Below are 22,916 nucleotides of genomic sequence, written 5' to 3'. Positions count from 1 at the left end.
ATCACTTTTGATTATACGATTTAATTTCTGCATTTTGGTGTCCTTGTCTCAGTTACTACTTGTTTCCCGTACTCGTATCTCTATACCTCTCTTTTCATGTCATATTCTTGAGATTTTTCATCCATATTTTACTACCTCTTTACTCTTTTTTGTCTCTCTGAATCCTTATTTCTGTATTCGTATTTATTTTATTTTATTTTATTTTTCTAACGAAATCAGTTTTTATACACTCTCGTTCTTGTATTTTTGTCTCTGCATACACCTTTCCTCGTGCCACATGAACCTCTTCTATATTTTATATCTCACACATACCTCCCTTAATCAATGAAAAAGTTGTACTTTACGAAAAAGGGGCTACAGGAGATGGGAGAATGATTCTAGTCTAGAGTGACTGATGGATAAAAATTAACCAAAATATGGTGATGATACCACATTAGACAAAATTACGGCGATAGACGAAGAAAAAGAAAAATGAATAGCCAAAAAAAAAAGAGGAAAAGAAAGAAAATCGAAACGAGTAAAGAGAAACCGAGATCGGGAGCGTAGAAAGGAACGAGAACTTATTACCGGTGCGTGTCCATCAATCGACGCCAAGCGATCTCGCGAAGATTAACGAACTCGCGTTCGTCTTTGCCGATGCGCATCCATTACTACACACGTACACCACTGCCGATGCCAACCGCAGCCTGTTTTCCACCCCCCCACGCCTATACGCACACCTCCAGCTTTCAAACACCCGCTCGATTTACCAGCGGCACAAACTTCTCGGTACGTACACGATCAGTCCATATACCTTCAGACCGGCAACGTACGGAGCCGTGGCTCGATTTGGAAATCAATCTTTCTATCGAGTTGCTCGTTGTGTACCTCGTGTATTGCACCGAACGCAGTTGCGCCGGAGAAAAGGGAAAATGCTGAACGCAGTGCTTTCTGGCTTGATAAGCTTAAAACTCGCTGCCATTGGCCCTTTTACTTACGCTGATGTCTGTCGGGGACATTTTATGCAATTAATAACGCTGTAGCACCTAGAGAGGGGGGGGGAGTTGGTAGGGAATTGAAGGAGCTGCGGAGCAAGGGATGGAGGAGAAGGAAGAGCGGAGATGCAATTATCGCTAATTGCGTTATATTATTACACGCGCAATGTAAATACATCACTCGTAAAGGTGAAGCGGGAGTCGACGTTTAACCATATTGTTGGAATTATTTTTTATTCTGTTTTTTCTCTTTTTCTTGCTAAATAAACGCTTATCCTGTTACTTTGTCTTGTAATAGTTTGTTTACCAGTAAGGCATGACATAATAATTTTACTCCTGACGATCGAATATCCTTTTGATTTTACATGGTATATATACTTTATGTTCATGTAAACGATTTTATAAATTTATTTTTGATGCAAATAATTTATTTTTTTCTTAGTATTATCGAGCTGTTTTATTCAAATCATTGCACTTGTGTATCGTTACATAAGGAGAACAATTAATAATATCCTTCGTAACTTTGTCAAGGACTTTATTTAAGTAAACAATATTTCAGTAATCAATTGTGTTTCATTAACTTATGAATAACTGGTTTTTTTCAATAATACTGATTCTAAGAGTGAAAAGCACAGTTTTATGATGAATCTAGTACTCTAACATAAATCCAACTTATTTGATGTACATCCAGAGGGACAGTGAGGACAACTACGACAAGAACGACGAACTTCAAGGATGTCATTTGCCTGTCTTTTCTTCCGTTCGACCAATTTCATCTTGTGTTTAAGCTAAAGTGACACGCAGCACCACCAGCCCTCCGCTTCACTGACACGCCATGAGTAAAATAACAGTGTTTTACGTACACTCCTCTCTCATCTGTACGTTTACTAACTCTGTACATAATAGTTGTGAGGGCATTTCGAAACGTTGTGGAAGCAATGAGTCTGAGACATAGTCGCACAATGTTTTGTTTCAGTTGTTGGAATTACGCTCTCAGGACGATACCGTGATTGCTCTTTAGTACCAAAAAGGTGGTGAAATGGTAAGTTTTCAAATCTTTTGTACAGTGACGGTTGCCCTTTTTTTTAATACTAAACCAAATGAAACTGAGCTAGTTTTGATGTTTAATTCTTGCAAATGATTGCACTACATCATTGCCAGGCACTTACTTGTACATTTAATGAAAAGTAACGTTTAAGAAATACAAGAATGTTTCATGAAGTGGTTATTTTCTGATATCTATATTGAGCTTGCAAAAACCAAATAGCAGAAATAAAAGTCCGGCCCTTGGAGAAATCATGAGTGCACAGATTTTTCAGCCATACGCAAGGACAAAGGATGTGTTGGACTTTAAGCACGTTTTTGTGGTCCTCGTAATGGTACCTAAACCTCCAGTGAGTAAAAATGTCGTTTACAAAAGTATCAAACAGAACCCACAGAGGAAATAACGAAGGTGACGGCAAAGACTCTTTCCTTGAAGCTCACAAGAATCATCAATTAATAGCGTCAAAAACGAATCAACCCATTTTCTGTCGAATAAAACATTCACTCCGTGAAAATGTACACAATTAATTTTTTTATCTCTTATTCTCTCTTAGGAAGACCATTGTTCACCGAACCGGAGCTGCCTGCATTTTTTTTGCCTTCACGTGCCGTGGTCTTGATGCTTTGTCGTCTTTTCATACGTAGGAATGCGTCTTCTCCTTCGTCGCTTGCGTGGAATATCTTTTGTGCGAAAATGCACGTACAAATATACATACGTGTACACAAAAAGGGAAAAATGATCGCGCGATGAAAAGACGAGCCAGCGACGTAGAAGTAGATGAAGGCATTTGAGGAGGAGGTATGGAAGGATCGGAGTTGTACGTGTATTTTACCCATTTTTTTTTATTTTCCATTTCTGTTCGCAACGAAAAATGGATTCCTGCATTATATGTTTTTTTGAATTTGTACTGTTTTTCCGCGTATATTCGCAAGATTTCACTTCTTTCCTTGCAACTTTTGCAATTTAAAGTTTGAAAGAAGATGTGAGAACTGGAAGGTTAAGGGAGTAAAAAAAAGTGCTGCTCCAGATTACGGAATTATCGTTTCGTGTTCTTTCTTCCTGCCTGTGGCTCACTTTTTTTTCTGGAGGCGTATACGTTTGTGAATGCTCGTGTGTGCACGTGCAGTTTTTAACATCGATGTAGGTCACAAGTTTACGAGATGAGCCGTGGTAGGGTGCTTGCAGGACGAGGCATTCAAAATTCATGTGGAAATGATAAAAATAAACCTTTTTCTTCTCACTGTTCGCTTATTTCATTGTGCCTCTACTTTTTTCCAAACAATTTGGTTTGTGTGTGATATATTTGATTACAATCGTCCAATGGGATCAAAAAATTCATAAGTAGTATTGAAAATTACAAAAATAAAATTGAACTTTGCCTGGAATATTTTCAACATTTACGACTCGCATGTTATCGGCCCCGTGCTTCCATATTTCATGCGTTTCAAGAGCAGTTTGTATTGTTTGTGTTTCAAGTAAAAAATCAATAGTCAGATTGCATCGGTTGCACATGGTATTTTGAAAAAAAAAAAGAAAAAAAAGCTAAAAAAATTATTTTCCTCCCCGTAGGTACAAATAGATTAAACGTATATTCAACGTAATGGCTCACGCATCAATGATTTAATTAAAGTAAAAAAAAATAGTACCCTCTCAAAAAGCCACGATAACAACCAGACATAAAGAACAGTTGAATCACCTGCCGCACCTCATTAACCCCAAACTATGAAGCCTCGACGTCCGCGGAGACAGACGGAAGGCAAGAGAGGAATAATACATAGAGAGTGCATCGACGAGCATCAATAAATGAGCCCTACCTACGTGTGATATGTTCCCTGCGAACTCACGCGCCAAAGCTGATTTCAGCGCCAACCACCCACCCACACCCCTTGCACACAGCACGCGTGCACACACCGTAGCATCGAAGCCCGAGGCATGAATGAGGCGACCGGACGCCACCGACGCGACGGTGCACGGCCTTTCTCTCCCCCCGGTTCTCCCAGCCGTGAGGCGCGATTATTTCCGGTTCAGCGCGGTGGTAGCCTAGTTTCTCTCTTTCCCCTCTCCCACTCTGGGGTATATAATCACCTTGACGCGCGAACGCCAACACGTATCTACACACGTGCGAGCTGGCCTCTGTACCTGCCGTATACGCGAGTTCGACTGCAAGCCTGCCAGTCTTGTGTAGATGTATGGGTGCGTATACAACGCGGTGAGCAAGGAACGATGGAATGTACGACGTATACTTACGTGTTTGGAAAAAATCGAGGGAAAATGATGTTCTTGCTTGAAGGGTCGTTATCTCTGAGGAGTTTTATGGATGCCCCATGAAAATGATCGTCATGAGAGCAAGTGAAGACTAACGAAAATGTCTTTGAAACAATAAATAATACCTTTCTCTCTTTTTTTTTTTCAATTTCTTTTTAAAAGTTATTATACAGACAATATATGAATTTCCAACAAGTACTCCTTTAATTGTTATATAGTAATGCTAACAGGGGTAGTTTTTGTGTCTCTGCATGTCGACATCAGCTTAGTTTTACTGTTAATGAATTAAACTGCACAAATGACGTTTACAATAATAATAGTAATAAAAATATTGATTCAACCGTTGTTAGTATCCATTTTTTTTTCATGCTGTGTATCTCTCATTTCTAACTTATTGTATTGTATCGTCAGTTGTTTCTTGAGACATAACGCAAAATAATAAGTGTTTACAGATATTCTATTGTCTAGGTATACATAGTAACACAATAAATACTCAAATGAGTGGGCTGTGCAAGATAGTTTCCGAAAAAGCACATATTTGAGTGATGCTTAAATTATTTGTAAGGGAATATTAACTCTCGTATTTATTAAAAATATTTACCCTCTTTAGATTTTTCAAACACAATTTAAGGATAAGGTCACTGTAGACAAAGCCAGTTTTGTAATTGGGTGAGTAAAAAATAAATCTAAATCCATTCAAAAATATTTAAGTTAATGAGTAATCTACTAAAATTGAAAAAACACGAAAAAATATATATATTTTATAGATAAATTCACACGGAGTCGTACGATCTCGCTGTGACCAAGTCCGTTGAGAGAACGAACTAATTAACTCTCTTTTCCCAGCGAATATTCAACGCTGATGACAAAGCAAAACATTGACGGACAAACAAGCACAGCCCGAGGCAAAGAATGACGGATGGCCAATTAAAGAGATTTTTAATTGGACCTGGTGCACGAAACAATGGAAAAAAAAGCATTATTCGACAGATGCAAAAGAAAACTTTTGCAAAAACAAGGAAAAATACGAGCTGCTTATTGAACTTTTTTAATGAACATCGACGGTGGCACGGATTTTCCGATGAGAGAAATTAATGCAACTCGGCGTCAAAAGGGCAAAATCAATAGACGCTCTCTGAATTTTCGACGCATTTGACATTTTCGTTTGCAGCTTGATGGAAGGGGAAAAAAGAAAATATTTAATCACACCGCGAATCCTTTGCGAAAAATTTTTTCCATCGGCAGCAGAGCTTGTTAATCATTCAGTGCCCGCGTGGCGATTTGATGGATGGAGGAGAGAGAAGCGCAAATAATGGGATTCGCCGGCCACTTTTCTGCCCCTCCGAGCCAATCTTCTTTCTCCCTTTGGCGCACGAGAGTGCACGGGCGTATACGTGCGAGCACCGGCGTCTGCCTCTACTCTAGTGTGCCCCGGCTTTTGACGTTTCGACGGGTTATTGATCTCTCTCTCTCTCTCTTGATACCCTGCTCGCGGATTAACGCGTCTGGATTTTTAAAAGTGCTTATCCGTTTGATGTATGATCCCCGGGATTGTTTTGTGATTTTTAAAAATTTCCTTTTGATTGCTCGATCCTTCATTCCCAACAGTGAACGCTGGCGCGTGATTTGCAGCTCGATATCGTTAATTTTTACCTTTAAATCCTTTAGTTCGGAAATTTTGCAGCAAGAAAAAACACAAAGCGACTTATCGTGTCACTAGTAGATAAAAAAATCAACTCACCTCTCAAGGATCGCTTCTGTGGCATCTACCGAAGATGGATTGGACGTTTGCGATAACGAAGGTTTGAGATACATTGTTTATTTTGATGTACAGTTGGTAGCTTGACTTTTTTTTTAATCACATTTTCATTACTTCATGTTTACAGTTGTGAACAAAAATTTTTTTTTAACTTTGATGTCTGGATGTAACTATAAGTCCAAGTTGTTTCATCTCACTTTTTGTATGCAAGTAATTTCACATGTTTATATGTGCAATTTTTCATTAATCTGTAAAAATAGTTTATTTCTCTCATTTCAAGAGTGATGCAAGTCTATAAAAAAATGTTATAACTTTATGTGTTTGGTGTGAGTTGAAATAACTCACTTGGAGTTGCAATTTACGCACATTACACATTACGCACTTCTACTGTTGTTAGCACATATAATTCTAACGTCAAATATGATCCACGTTGAAACAAACAGTTGGCGCAAGAAAATAAAACATTTACTGATCCTCGTACACTTTGAGTGCAATCAACAACAAACCATACGAACGTTTCCACTGCAGCTAAAAGCTGTTCAAATATCGATTACCTATCGAGAGCATAACTCGCCATTTTGATGCTTAATTCCCATCGTCATGTACTACACGCAAAGTTCACGATTGAATTTCCGAACAAAAAGCTTTACGAATCTTGGCACGGTCATCACAAGCTCTCCAATCCCCGCTCGTTAGAATCTAAAAATGATCCACTTCCACGTAATTCCGTTCAACATCCACACGAAACCTGTACATGCAAAATCAGCCCGCAGGGCAACACCGCAGTTGTAATCAAAACGGGAGGCGCGCCCCGTATAAATGACATGCACGTAACGCTGCTCTCGTTTCACTGGAAACAGCTTTTCCGAGCAAATATGCCGCAATCTGATCGTTGCTTCGATTTTTAAAACTAAGAAATTAATTACACGCGCTCTCGCTTGGGTACTGTGTATGCCAATCGTGGTTGTATAATCCAAGCATCGCGATGAGGAAAAAATACGCACGTAGTGCGAAAGAGTTGAAAGCGCACGGATGTGATATTCGATCGCGCTGAAACTCGACACTGCAAACTCTTTTTTTGTCCCTAGTATTTATTTTGTGTCAGAGATCTTCATTCCTCTTTCCGTCCCTTTTTTTTCTCATCCTTTTCCCTTCCGAGTCTTACGAACGCACTCTAATGCATTCCATTTCCTCCGAATCCATTACGATTGTCTCGAGTAGTCTATACTTTCCCGGCGCTTCCCTATTCCCTTTTCATCGCTTACTTTGCTGGGCTTCCTGTTGTAGACTTTATTTTATGCTCCAGTAACAGTATACACGTATATACACCCCCTTTCAATATATATGAGTGATTATGTACAGTGACCCTTTAATTCGCCTTTCTTCGTCCCTTGACGGAGACTCGTAGTATTTTTCAATTATTCCCGTGTAGTAAACTGCAGGTAAAAAAATCCTTACGTGTTTCTTAAAGACCTAACTGGTGCTGGTGCACACTACTTTACGCACAAACTGAATGTAATTTTTTTCTTTTCTTTTTTTAATACTCCCGCTCGCAGTTTACGCACTCGGTCCGTTTACACCCACAGCATGAATAATCCTAGGAGATAAGAGGATGGTATCACTCAACGTAATTAGCCAAAATAAAAAGCTCGGGTGTACTTGCCTGTTGAGTTTCGCACTGTGTGCTCTAGGGAACGTAATTACAGGCGCGCAATATTTGAACATCCCGCGTGGAGCCGAGTGAAAACAGCGCTCGGAGAGATACGTGCCGTGTGTCGGAGAAGAAAAAAAATAGTAGAGTATATACGTGACGTCTTGTGAAGGGAGTGATGTCTTTTTTCTTTTTGGTCGTGGCTTTTCCAACCTTTGTGCGAAGCTTCAAAGTCAAGCGTGAAATGCATATATACACGGAAGATGAGACGCGACGGAAAAAGCAAAGGGTGTCTTTGTGGATAAGTTGGATAGCCGGTGTTAAGCGAAATTATGATTTCTTGCTGCTTTGAGATGCTCTACTTCTGTGAGTCAGGCTTTGTGGAATCATTTTTCCAGGATAATAATTTTTTGGGTCTTGGGAGTTTCTTTTTATTCCTTGTTGGATAAAGAAGAATTTTTACTTCAAACTTGTTTGCCATGTATCGATACTGGGATAGATTTGCTTTTGTACTGATTGGAATGTTCATTTTTTATACGAATGACAATGTATATTTATTCTTTTATTATGTGTATAGATGATTACAGGTTTATTTAGATACAAATCCGGTGAGGTCACTTTAATTTTACCTTTCGTCAATGACGCGTCTGACCTCACTCGGCTGTTTCTACTTAATTTAGTAGACCATGACGTTTTGTGGGTTATACATCGCAGGGATTTGTTGCTACAGCTATAATATCAATATTTACGGTTTGATGCATTGCTAGTGTAGTTGTTTTCCATCTTTATTAATCAGCGTATGATACATAACTACTTTTTAGTGCATAAGGAAAAGCGTATCTGCATCATTCAATCTTTTTTTTTTTTTTTTTTTCATTAAAATTTTTTTTTTTTTTTTTTAAGTATCAAAGATTATAAAGTACAAGTAAATAGAGACACACTACATTTCTTAATTTACGATTTTTTCAATTACTGTCAATCAATGAGTACAAATATATCTGAATTATGTTTTAGCATTTTGCATTGATGTAAGGATTGTACTTAGCTTTTTCAAACGATACACGACAAAATTTTGTGACACTTGTATTTTTGAAGCATCGGCACGCAAAAATACTTGAGGCGCATGTTTTATAGTTTTCTTCATGGCCAGGGTGGCGTCTATGACGCCTCGAGTACTACATTATTGACCAAGCCTTAGATCAATCACACATGAACAACTCCATATGCACAAGTAAAACATTATTAAGCTAAGAAAATGTGACGAATAAACTCACCTGATAGTCCATGTAGTTTCCGAAGCCCATGTGGCTGCAGGTGCACGCGCAAGCCTGTATGTGCCTGCGCATGTCGAGCTCGAGCTCCTCACCGCAAATACCGCGACCCATCATCGTGTCGCCCATGCAGTAGCCGTCCGGACAGTACAGTCTCGGGTCCGACTGGGCCAGATAGCTACCACCACCACCACCACCACCACCACCACCGACACCCACTCCACCAACACTAACACCACCGACACCACCGTTACCACTACCACCGCCTCCTCCACCTCCACCACCCCCACCAGAGTCATCGTAGCCGATGATGCCCATGCGACTCGGGCAACGGGAATCCGTACCGTAGATGCCCGCCAGTCGCGACTGAGGCCTCGGCTGCTGGCTCTGATTCTGCTGCTGATGGTTGCTTTGCGGTTGCTGTTGCTCCTCGCCGTAACCAGTGAGACGCGACTGGGGTCTATACCCCGAGCCAGCCATGCCATCCTGTAACCAAAGACAGACAGCATTTTCTCGTTATTCGCCTCTTGGGGATGATGTGTCTCGCTTGCTTGCCGAAATCGGACATTGCAGGGAGTCTCCGACAACGTGTGAGGTCTGCATGCGTAATGAGGACCGGACTTTGGAAGGATCGATCGGAGAGTTGGGTACATGGGGATGGTGATGTGTGTTTGTTTGACTATCAATTAAATGGAATTGCATCAAAAACTCGCTATGCTTTTGCTGGATCAATATCCACGAAACAAGAGTAGGGGGCTCACGTGTACGAAAAACATCCTTTTCAAAGGTACTTTGTTGTTAATATTGTCATCCGCAAACGTCCATATAGTCCGAGTTCAATCGCTACACGTATATATCCAGGCTTGATTATATTCGGCTCGATTTCGGAAATTCTCGGTAATGCATAAAGTACGAATATCACCGTACACGAAGCTCCATAAAATATTCAATACGTACCGTCCGATGGTCCAATCCCGGGATTCGTAAATTCCCCATCAGGTGACTACCGCCCGCCTTCTTGGGAATGGCTCGATATTAAAGAATTCATCACCCCTCCCGCCTCTATAATCCATTTCACCAATATAAAGCGCCCCATTTGGAATAACGCGCGATACATCCGATACGTATGCGTATACACATATACATACGCACTTATACACTCTCGATAGGACGAATGTAATACACCCAATACTCGGATGGAGCCCTCGTTAAAGTTGAAACGGCCCGATATGCGTGGAACACTCTGGCGTATACCTGCGTAATATTATAACCTGGAGTGCTTTGGAAGAGAGAGAAATATTGTTTCCTTGGCTTCGGCGAAGAATTTCGTACGATGGTAGGTGGCATATATTATTTGGTTTATTTGCTTGAATACGTACGCACTATAGGGTGGGTGGGAGTGTATACGTATAAGCTTGGGACTTTTGACGACTATCGCGAGTACTTCAAAGGGACCGGAGGAGGTGGATGACGCGAGCCTTGAGGCGGTTTAACCAGAGCCCACGGGTGGGAGCGTTACCACGTGTGTACACGTCTCTGCGTGATTTTTGACAAGTCACGCGAGCTTTTTATGGCAGGTTCATTGACTCCGGCGCAAAGTGTCGCGTTGAATTTTAAAAGTTTATTTAAGCATGTATTTCCCCGATTTAAATCAATGGACAAGTATACTGGTTCAAAGTGGATGTTTGCCTTTTGAACGAGTGTTAATTTGGTCACTGGGAATCAATGGATAACCTAATCACGTCGTTTTAATCCGTCAATGTTTGTTTCAAAAAATAATTAAATTTTTCATCTTTTCCATTGATTTTCCAGCAAAAGGGGGTAGATTTACTGGAATGTTCTCATTTACTCGCGTCAAAAAAGCGTATCACTACGTATTGTGGAGAATCGAGAAAATATTATCCACTTGAAATCAATCAACTGATACAATAAGTATACGCTCTGAATCAGAATAATACTTAAAATTATACATCACTAATTTCTTATGTATAGTCCACCTCTGGTATACGGTACCAGAGTTACAGTTATTAGTTTGGAATGAAAAAAGTATTAATCTGGTTCAACTTTAGTGGTTGGGCGAGCAAAAGAAGCGTCAAGATAAACGTTGGTAGTGAGAGTAAACATTGCACATAAATCTTCACTGATTTAGATTCATAAATTACGCGATAGCAGTGCTCCCTCGCCATCAACACTATGTATATGAATTCTCCAAGGGAAAATCGACGTGCAGAGAAAGACAGAGAAAAGAGAATAATAACGAGGGCTCGCACACGCGCGTGGACGGACCAACACAATACGGAAGGGGGGAAAAGGAGAACAGGAGACAGCGTCATTTCCCAGGATTCCTCTCAGCAGCACACGAGCATCGGTCATTTCCGCTCGACCCACATCCCCTCAGATTCTAATCGGCTCGTGCGCCTCCTCCTCCGGGCGCTCCTGTGACCCAGATGCCTCTTGACTGGGAGGCATCCGACACTGCTACCTCGGAGCCAGCTGTGGCGCGTGTGGAGAAAGGGAGAGGGCATACATATGTAGGTACATGCGCGAAAAACACGTCATCCCCCCAAGAGACGCTCCCTTTCTCGCTTCGACGCGCGTGTGTACAAGTGTCCCTCGGGGAGTCTCCGTTTTTTTCTCTCTCTCTCTCCCCTGCTCCCTCCCTGCACGTTGCTTTCAATCATACACTCCGAGGGACGTCTGCGCCCGCGTAACTGGCATTTTTCAGCTCCCCCCTCTCGGAGAATTGTTTTGTACGATCACGTATATCCGGTTTCTCCCGCAACGCTTTTGCAAAGGGCGTACACCTGATACTAGTCGATACGATGCTCTTCTTTTTCTGTACGCTCGCGTAACGTGATCGGCTCTCTTGGGCTGGATGATGTCGCGACCCACGGAACCTCACCCCATGCGAGCATATAGTTTTCTTTGACTGTTTCATCATCTGGTTTGGGTTTTATTGTTTATTGATTGTGATCCAAGTTGAGCAGTACTTTCTTACTCTATTGGGTATTCTAATGCAGGCTGAGAGGGAGGTTTTTCTGACTGCGTTATCATAAAAAACAAAAGAAAAGCTGAGCATGTCTCAAGGAATAAGAAGTTGAACGTGGACTCAATCTATTTTGACATGAATATATTGTATTTAAGGAATTTTATAGATCATCACTGATATTGGAGTCTTAAACAAAAGTACGATCAACTTGTAAGACTTACACTCTACCGATTGAACGACGCGGATCGATATTAATCGTTAACTAGTTTTTTTTTTTTTTTTTTTTTTTTTTTTTTTTATATATATCTTCAGGAGAACAAATGTTTCATTTTTCGTCTTCATGAGAACATCAGCATCTTAAAATCGTCAAGCCTATATTGCTCAATCAGTTATAATAATCAAGAGGTGACAATTAACATCTACAGCTTTACGAGATAAACACAGGAAAATAAACAACTATACCTACAATGCAAGTCACTTATCTCCTTCCCCCAATACATCGAGCAAGAAGCGAAAGATTTACCTGGGAATCGCCTTGAAAAGAGAAACAGTGGCACAAAATAGCAGTAGAACAAGCAGATACAGAGTAATATACATTAAAATTTCACGAAACGCGTGGTATCTGTTGAATTTAAAATGCTAACGCCCCACCACTCCCTCGAAAGTACCAAGTGCCACGAGAACAAGAACTCGCAACGTAGTTTTGAAAATCGAGTTTAGTTTTCCCGGGAAAACTCCTCCCACGCCTCCTCGTCTCCCTGTTGTTCTATGCTTTTCAAGTTAGCGATTCGCTGATGCATACACAGCCATAAGTTTGCTCGCGCTGGAAGGAAAGTGCTATTCATGGAGCTCCCGCCCTTCGTGTTTTCCCCGGGTAATTTGTTCTAGGCTCCAAAATCGCGGGAGAAAACAATGTTATCGCTCACACACGCAATACATTATACCCGAGGCTTTCCGATTCATCATCCGCACCTGCTACGATTTCGCTCTTTGTTTTGTTTTTTCTCCTACATTATCTCCCTGCGCGGAAGAAACAAAAAAAAGGTCCTCCTCAAATTATATACGATTCATTGTCGGGGTGACAAAAAAACGCGGGCACTAAATCATTTAGCTCTTAAAGCGGTACACGGGCGCTTCCTTCCCTCTCCGGAAGAGGAACCAAAAAAAAGCGCATGCGTAATAAAGCACCGTGTCACCGCAATAACAGCAGCAGCCAAAAAAAAAAAAAAAAAAAAAAAAAAAGGAGTCAATCCTGTATTCAGAGCAGCGGAGGAAAGGTTAAAAAGCGCGGTTGTAATAACTCGCGTGTACACGCGCATGCAGCGTGATAATTCAGAGCGCGAGTCTTGTCGTCGGGGGAAGACGTACAGCTTCCTGTTCCTGGCCAACTTTTTGCTCGTCTTTGGTGCGTCATGCATCCTCCCTGGCTTCCTTCTCTGGGCTTCGACATCCATACTCCCCTAAGCGACCTGACCGTGATAATAAACATTGAGGGAGCAGCGTAGAGCTTTGCGCTGTACTCGGCGCTTGCGCGTTGCGTATACTTCTTTTGAGCTTTATGCTGGAGGGAAAGAGAGCCTGACAACCGAGGCTTGAAAGGTTGCTTGTGTACAATGACCAGCGCTTTCTTTTGGAATGGACCGGCAACGCGGTTCTGACATGATGAAAGTGTGCAAGCTCTGTTGTGACGGGGATCGCTGTCCGTTTGTATTGAGGTTTTCGTGAGTCTACTGAATGGGCATGGGAAGTTTATTGTTGGATTGAAGTAGAATTTTTACTTCAAACTTGTTTACCGGCCATCGATACTGGGATACATTTGCTTCTGTACTGATTGGAATTTTCATTTTTTATACGAATGACAATGTATATTTATTATTCTATTATGTGTATAGATGATTACAGGTTTATTTGGATACAAATCCGGTGAGGTCACTTTAATTTTGCCTTTCGTCAATGACGCGTCTGACCTCACTCGGATGTTTCTACTTAATTTAGTAGACCATGACATTTTGTGGGTTATACATCGCAGGGATTTGTTGCTACAGCTATAATATCAATATTTACGGTTTGATGCATTGCTAGTGTAGTTTTTTCCATCTTCATTGATCACCACATGATACGTAATTTTTTCATTTTTAGTGCATAAGTAAAAGCGTATCTGCAGCGTTCAATCTTTTTTTAAAATTTTTTTTCATGAAGGATGTGTTTCGTCACATCAAAATAATGTGACCTCATTCAAGATACACGATCGTTCAAAAGAATGCATTAGAGAAATTTATTTTCCATGAAATTAATGTCTGCAGTTGAAATTAAAAATGAAACGTTTAATCAACCAAGTTTTTTATGGAAAATCATAGTACGTTTTTATTAACGTTGTGAACGCAACGCCTTGAGTAAAAAAAAAAAAAAAAAAAAAAAAAAAAAATAGAGTAACACGTAAATGTGCCGAGCATCATTGTCTACGAACAAAAAACGTGAGAACGTGAAAATGAAGGGTGAAGAGTGAGGGGAAGGTAAGGGGAGGGGATCGATCAATTTTGCAAATGCCAGGATTTACGATTGGTTTCACGAGTTTTCATGAACGCGAGATAGTATAGTCCCCGATACTTTGTTCCCCTCTATCTTTCTTTCTTCTTCCAGTGGAACAATACATGAATACAGACAGCTGCCATCTCTTTTACTCCGCAGAAGTATATCTCACTTTCTTTTTTTTTTTTTATCTCTTCTCTGCTTATCTGTCTTTTCTCTTTCTCTTCTTCTTCTTCATGGCAGTTTTCACATAATGGACGCAAGAATAGCGTGTTTTTGACAGTTTTGGGTTACGCGTTGCATCGACGTGGGGAAGCCTTTTGTGGTGGAAGGGCCTCCAAACCGGAATCGGATGGGTGGAAAAATTAATCGACTGTCTCGTCGGAGAAATTGAATTAAAGCTGCGTTTGAAATTGTGAAATGTTTCCTCGATCCGATTTTTTGTTTCTCCTGATTTAAAATATATTTTTTTCAAGTAGAAAAATTAACTTTTATTCTTAGAGCTAATACTTTTTAATTTACATTTTTTCTTTCATCTAGAATTTAAGATAAAAATTAAAATGAAAATTGTGCTAGAACTATAATATGAAAAAGCTATGTGATGTAGAATAAAAATGATACTTTTTTCATCTTGCACATGACAGATAAAAGTGAGGATACCCAAACCATATATTCGTTTTAAATATTATACTTTAATAAAACCCCTAATTATTTTTAACTACATGTACTATAAAACATTATTTTCTGATTTTTAGTTTGAATCAAAGTAGAAACAGACAAGTAAGGTAAGACAAGCCATCAAGAAATTTTTAGTATGGCCTTACTTGATGCCCTAGTATTCATCAGTAAAAGTATAAGCTTAATATGATACATGTATACTGTACTTACGGTGAAATCCATAATATGTACTAAGCATTTCAAACTGACACCTATTTTTCAGCTAACCAAAAAGTGAGTTGAAATTTGATAGCGAAATTCTGCCTTATCTCGTCAAAAAAAAGCCAAGCTAGATGAGTAAAAGCATATGAATTAAAATGTTAAGATTTAATGCAACCATATTGTTGATTTAGTCAAAAAAGTGAATAAAAGCTTTCAATCAACTGATAAATGTTTCCTAGAACATCACAGTTATACCTCTATCTGAATCGCGTAAGCGGAATTGTTTTCAAATATCTAAACATTTTTCGTTCAATGTAAGTAAAAATAAAGAAAGAAAAAGCCCACTATTTTTCTCAAACAATTGTGCAATCGATCGCAAAATATAATCAACTCCCTCATGAGGACGTGAATACCCACGCACGCGCAACCGCATCCGCATCATGCACCGAATCCCAAGCGCATAATATCAGGACGCAGCTATTAATTCAGAGCAGCACATTAATACCCACCTGCCCCTCCTGATAACAAATTCATTCCCCAAGTAGCAATCCTCATTTTTCGCCACAAGCATCAAAACCTCCCGGCCTACCTACATATCATACGTACACACACATAAGCAGAGGTAGATTACTGTATGACTAGCATGTAGCTGCAATGCCGCATGCAGAGCCAAGGGTTGCTGCACCACCGTAACTCACCGTGCACATTAACAATAACAAGGAATTATGAGCGAAACAATTAGCAACTCCATCCTTCCTTCCTGTGTCCATGTGCTTTCCTCTCCCAAAAGTGCAAAGTTAAGCAGAAAAATATATCGTCAACCCGTCGATTGTAAACAATACCTGTGAGATACAACGTTGACTCGAAAAAGGTACATACATACAGCCATTAACTGGAAGAGCCAGGCGTTGATTATGAAACGACTATACGCGTGACCTCCTCCTTCTCTTGTAGGTGGAAGCGGTTGGAGCACCAGTTGGAGCTGTAGATATAGAGGGAAGGAGGTGGAAGAGGGCAAGCCCTTGGACGCGCGCCAACTGCGCCAACGTTAATAAATAATACAACCGGCTGTACAGTTTGGACTTACGGACCTTTTACCTTTTCCCCGGCTGTAGGGGTGCAAAGGAGAGGAAGAGAAATAGCGGGTAAAGAGAAGTTTTTGCGGAGGACGAGGTAGAGGCCAAACTACTACACGGTACTGGTATCTTGTACTATAACTTGGCTTGGTTCGAGTCCTCTGGCTGTTGGTGTTTGTTTATGCTAACAATTGGACGATTTACAATCAAGTAAACTCATTTTTGTCAGAAGTAGTAGTGTAACTCATTATTTGGTCATCCGAATGATGTAGTTCTGATTTTCCGGCTTTATTAATATTCAAAGTATCAATTTATTCCTATTTTAAGCAAATAATTACCTACTATAAATAATCAAATGAATTTTAATTTGCAACTACTAGTAACACTCTATCTTGGGTCAGACATTTAGAGGAGTGCTTACTGTAAGCTGCAATACCAAAAATATAGTTCCACATAAGTATTATTTTAACAAATAGTAAAGTATCGTTAAACTCTGATTGTAAGGAGTAAGTAGTAATACTCAGTCTTTAGTCCAACAGACACTAGTCTAGACTCAATTTGAAGCTTGAGTTATGTATAAAGTTTCATTTTACTGTATATGAGTGAGTTTCAATGGTAAGTTTTAACTAAATAGTGAAAATTCAATGTATTTAAGTCGACAAGAGTTACTAGTTTTTGGTGAGACAAATATTCTAATGCTAATTTTAACCTGTCATAATACCTGAACTGGCATTTTATTAATGTACAAATACATTTTAATAATTGGTTAACTATGGCTCAAAAAATAAATAATTTTTAAAAAGTTAGTAGTACAACTCAATATTTAGTTAAACAATTGTTTCACTGCTAATTTCAAGCTCAAGTGATACGTAGCTAATGTATTACTTCATTTACGTACAGGTAATTTTAGCTGTTAGTAATTATTATGTAATGGAATAATCAAACAAACTAAAATGGACGAGAAAAAGTAGTATCAATCAATGATTGGTCAGACACATAATCTAAGGAAAATTTTTTTTCACGTTATTTTTAAAATAATTTATTAATGTATAAATACAATTTTTTAATTACCGTTCAATATACAAAATTAAACAAATTAATAGAAAAGAACAAGTAGTACTACTCAATATTGTGTCAGACGAATAATGTAGTATTAATTTTAAACCTAAATAATATCTAAAATATCGTTTTAGTTTCTTGTAAAAGCTATTCATAATAATTACTGCATTAGAACATGTAAGGGAGTGTAAATTGACGAAAACAAATAGTAATACTGAGTCATTAGTCAGACATGTAATAATGTACAAAATTAAGTTTTATATAATATTAAAAATATTCAAGTTATGCATAAGCAAAGACTCATAGTTACTGAATTACTACTGAGTATACATACATAAATAAACTACGATAGAAAAAAAGAAATAGTATTGCTCAATCTTATGGGAGACAAACAATCTAGTATGTATTTAAAATCCGTAATTATGTATAAAATTTAATTTTAAATATACTATTTTTAATTACTACGAAATAAAAATAATTAAATAAATTCGAATTGAAAATAAGTAGTATTACTCTGTCTTTGGTCAGACACATGATCAAGTACAAAATTAAACTTTGCAAATATGCAAAATATTTAATTTATGTATAAGTACTGCTCAAAAAGTATTAACTCACCACTTCATTTACTAAGAAAACTTGAATACAAAACAGTAGTATTACTTAAGCTTTGGTGCCACGTACAATTGAGTATTTATTTAAAGCCTACTTAATATTATATATCTAAAACATAATTTTAACTGTGTACAACTACTTTTTAACAATAAGTGACTCATCACCAACTACGAAAAATCTAAGTAAACCTGAGTCCATCGGAAGAAGTAGAATTTTTAAGTATTTATTTAGAAATTTAGTAAATCATTGAATGAATTTTGTTCAAATTTTATTGATATAGAAAATATCATTCAAACCATCCAACAAGCGGTTGCATGAGAGGGAACAAAAGATTGTTTAAACTGAATTAAAAATTTTCCTTTACTGGGATTCCAAAGCCACTGCATGACATTCAAGTACTCCGTCTAGCCGGAACGCGAGGTAATTGGGTTAACGATGACGTTACATCAATTTAAATTCAAATTAGGTTGGAGCGCAGCTCTAATAATATTAGATCGCTGTAAGCATAGCCTTGAGGGAAGATTTTGATAGCAGCGCAAGTTTATTACAGTAACGTTGGATATTTGATGTCTCGAGATTAATATAAAAATGAATTTCAGCTAGCCTACGGAAAGATTAAGCGATATTACCGGTAAAAAGGGAGGAAAAAAAATCCTGGAAAGTACCAATAAAGGTTCGGGAAGCGTGCATTGTGTCGAAGCTCTTTTGTGTATCTTATTAAATCCATGGGGGGAAAAAAAAGAAGAGCAAGTACAGGATGATGAATTGTAACCCAGTGAAAATTCTAAATCACCTCGCGAGCTTTGCATACAAATAGCCCGTGTAGCTATACGCAACGCCTAATGAGCCGTAGTAGTGGTAGCCCCCAATGGAATATCTATCAAGCAATTTGGCATTCACGAGCAGTAAGTCACGTCGTTCGCTAATTACCGTGGCAGCACAGTCACAAGCCTAGGGAGGAAATCCTCGGCTAAACCTAATATAACTCGAGAGGAAAATTAAGGGTATTCGCACAATGGGAGATTCTATTGCTCCCTTCGCATCTGGTATTTTTTTCCCAACACACTTTGCCCGTGACCTTGTGACCTTAATCTTCGTTTCGTCCATTCCTTTTTTTGACGCTCGTGCAGACACGCACACGCCCACTACGCATCTGTGCGTTGAAGAGAAGCTCACCAGGGGATGGCTGGAACTCTGAAAACCCTTCAAAGCACGCTGCTCTGAATAGTGGGTTTGGTACCGTGAGAAGATTTTGGTCTATTATGCTTGTTTTTTCTCCCTCTTCTGCGAGCACTGCATTATTTTCGCTTGTCTGAACAAATTCAAGCGCAACAAGCGTGATCGTGGATTTTTTTTCCTAGCTAAACTACTTTCCTTTTTTTTAGGTAAGAAGTTTTGAGGTGAAGAGTTAGAGGTTAGTAGGGGAGCTAGGGGTTGGTTACAATAATTTTACTTTAAATCATTTAGTATTTAAATGAAATTTTTAATTCCAACCAAATATCATTTAAAATCCAGAGGTATTATATTAGATTAAGGTAGCCCTTTTTCTATGAAGTACACTTGCTAGAGAAGTTTAGAATCCGCATTGAAGGCGTTAAAAATTTTTTTTCCATGTTCCATGAAAATTTAACTCTTCTTTAAAGCAAAAATTTTCCCTCAATAATTACAATGATTATTTTGCACTTTACCATTACACAGAAAACAAAACATTTCATGCTTTTAACTTATTTTGAAAAAAAATATCCTCAAAGTAAAAAAAGCTACCATCATAGGTAGTTACAAAATGAGGATTGTAAGAGTCCTGCTGAGTGAATAGTATTGAGGAGATTTTTAATATTTTCAAAAAATTTTCTTTCTTGATTATACTGTGTATGTTAGTATTTCAGTAAAACTTAAAAATCATTAGACACATCAATCACGTCAAGCTCGTATTCATAAAAACAAGCATCCAATCGTCTGGACCTTATTCTCCAAATTTATTGTTCATAATACAAAAAATTTCGCTCCCACCAATGCCATAGGAAAAAAACTCGGACATAAATAAGCAGCCTCGCAACCACGTCCAGAATCGCACTGCAGCAAGTGCCTTATCAACTTTTACTCAGCACTGAAAAAAAAAACAGCCTAGCGAGTAGCAACAACGCACCAGCCATTCCTCACAAAATAAAGCTTCCAGACTCATCTGCAGAGGAAAAGGGAGATAATGAAAGACCAAAGGGGTATACGCACACAACTCGCCCCCTGGACGAAATTTATGTGCGCCTGCAGTTCGGCAGAGAGCGTTACAAAAGTGGCCACTGCGGCGAATCCATTACCGGACGCTGCACGCACGCGAATAAACATGACGAAGGGCCCGAGCGCTGCGGAATCGAATTCACTGCCTTGTGAAATATCGCGGGAGTTTTGGGAGGTCTTTGGAACTTGATGCTCATTATTGGACGGACGGACATGGACTTGCTCATTTATTAACAGATTTGTCAGTATTACATGCAGAATTGCGTTCATGATCCTTTCAAAAGGATTGTATGTTTCATTTTCGTGAAAAGTTTTTTATTGCTCGTGCGATAGAGGATATTTTTTTTATTTTACACTCAAACGAAGAATAACGATTTATTGAATCCAACGATGGGTGTTGGGTCATTTTCTTGTTTTTACTAATTTTTTATGGCACCGGTATACAAAGAGTCGTCGTTACTAATCAAAGAAATATTGCAATTTGATGAGAAGTTTGATACTGCCTCGAAATATTTTATACCAAGCAAAACAATAATCCCAGGCATTCGTATTTTTGAGGATGTTTCACGAGTAATTTTCAAAAAATATTGATATTTTTTCCAATAGCGGTATTGCTTGTGCATGTTTACTTTATTACGTTTCCTTTAAAAAGAATGTTGGCAAAAATAATCTTTTTTTAAATTTTTTCAAGTAATTAAATGCATTTATCAAAGATTTGTGAATTCCTATAAAAATCATAGCTTTACAGGAGTTTTGAAGCAATATACGATATTTTACAGAAATGAAAATGATTCTCGAGCAATGTATTTGTTATTGGTGTGTTTAACAAAAATGTAACCGATACGGACAAATGAATGGTGCTTCTTTTATACAGAGCCACTGGTAGTTTCAAGCAATCAAAGTCAATTTAATAATTACAACGTCAAAGTGCTATACAGTTGGGTACTATGTTCAATATCATTATCAGACATGAATTTATTTTCTGACATATTTATCAATTCCATTTGTAATTTTGTATGCAATTAATTACATGTAGGATTTGTTTCGTTTTGGAAGACCAGCAAAACCACCAAACGCAATTATTTCAATTGATAAATATTCTTTGTTTGTTGCGGTATGTTTGCTATTTCATTTTGTGTATTTACCTGATAACAATGCTGTGGTATGTATCAAAGGTACGAATCGCTTCGAATGAAAAGGATGATGATGTAAATGTTAATATTATTATTATTTTTACCTCGTTCGGGAAATATCAAACAAATTTTTAATACTTTTAACTTAGAATTCGATAATATTTTTTGATTAAAATTTCGTATGCACATCATCGTTTTTTGTATTTTTGCAATTCACCTCACTTATAAGATTTCATTTTTGTTGTACCGTACGGTGATTGAATTTTATAATAAAATGCGTAAAAGCATTGATTCCGATCGACCTTTTTTTCCACATGCACTTGGTCCATTTGTACCATTATCTGTATTTGAAAAACAAGTATTTTCTCAGATACTCATGACACTGCAATGTCGAATGGTCTGTTAAATGACTCACACCCTACTAACTTTTATAAAAAAAAAAAAATCCCTCTTACCTGAGAATACGACTCATCCTGATACGGCGTTCTCCGGTTGCACTCGTCGTAGCACCTGGTGTCGTACCCGCTGGGTGGCCTCGGATACGTTTCTTGGCCAACAGCAGCTGCAGCAGCAGCAGCAGCCGCGGCCGCCGCAGCCGCCGCGCAACAATCGGGTATCTGTGCCGCGTAAGCCTCATAGGGACATTTTTCGAGCAGTCCCACGGTGACGGCCCCACTGTTACCGGTACGCCCCACCGATAATTGCTGCTGCTGGTGCACCCGCTCCTGCGGTCCTCCCAGCCCGTAGCCAACACCGCCACCCAATCCGTGATGCATCCTCCCACTCCGACCACCTCCAGCTTACCAGCCTTGTTTCTTATTTTTGTTTTTCTATTTTGTCCTTTATTTTCTAAATGGCCCTTGTACCCCCTTAGCTCGGGTACTCTAGTACTTTCGACCTTTCAGATCTCCATCGATGGTCACCAGTGTCCGATGACACCGCGACGACGCAGCTGCTACCACCAGCCAGGGCCGCGAAGTCGAGCTCCCATCGTCGCGGCCCTCGGCTGCTGCTACCGCCTCAGGACCCAACCAATCTATACTGTTCCCATCTGGGCGTACTGTTGACCTCATAGCTTCGAAGGCCATTATTGTTCTTGTCGTGAATTGTGGCTCGTTTTTTTTTTTCTTAAGTGGTACATTTACTGCACGGACACGCTACGGCTGCGACACCCAGGCCCTGCTGACGACTGACGCCCGAGTCGCTCTCTATCTTTGTTCATGCCTCCGGAGAGGGTTTTCGCGACTGCCGTGACCTGAAACAAATGAGAATTTTGGGTCATTGTATAGTTTAATTGAAAATTGTTAATGTTTTACAGTCGTATTTTGGGGTGAGATTAAATTTAAAATGGGATAATCAATAGATAAGACAATAATCGTTGGCAGCTCGAAATTGTGAAACAAAGAAACCGTCGACTTCGAAGCCAACCAACAATTGTC

At 39.1% G+C, this 22,916-nt stretch overlaps 1 protein-coding gene across 1 annotated transcript in view; it reads right to left on the bottom strand.

Moving 5' to 3' along the window:
• The window catches only part of LOC106639027 (uncharacterized), a 213,443-nt gene extending 191,190 nt beyond the window's left edge, over positions 1–22,253 (bottom strand). Inside the window, exons 1-2 of the mRNA XM_089588923.1 lie at positions 21,933–22,253; positions 8,969–9,451 (exon numbers count right to left, since the gene is read on the bottom strand). Coding sequence (XP_089445049.1) covers positions 8,969–9,451; positions 21,933–22,253 — 804 coding nt within the window. The remainder of the gene's footprint in view (positions 1–8,968; positions 9,452–21,932) is intronic.
• Positions 22,254–22,916: the final 663 nt, after the last annotated feature.

The sequence above is a fragment of the Copidosoma floridanum genome, unplaced genomic scaffold (genome assembly GCF_036245765.1).
Source record: "Copidosoma floridanum isolate Cflo_tuat_1 unplaced genomic scaffold, Cflo_Japanese_pri ptg000007l, whole genome shotgun sequence".
NCBI classification, from domain to species: Eukaryota; Metazoa; Arthropoda; class Insecta; order Hymenoptera; family Encyrtidae; genus Copidosoma; species Copidosoma floridanum.
Note: the sequence above shows the minus strand (reverse complement) of the source record. Positions and strands in the feature narration are given on the sequence as shown.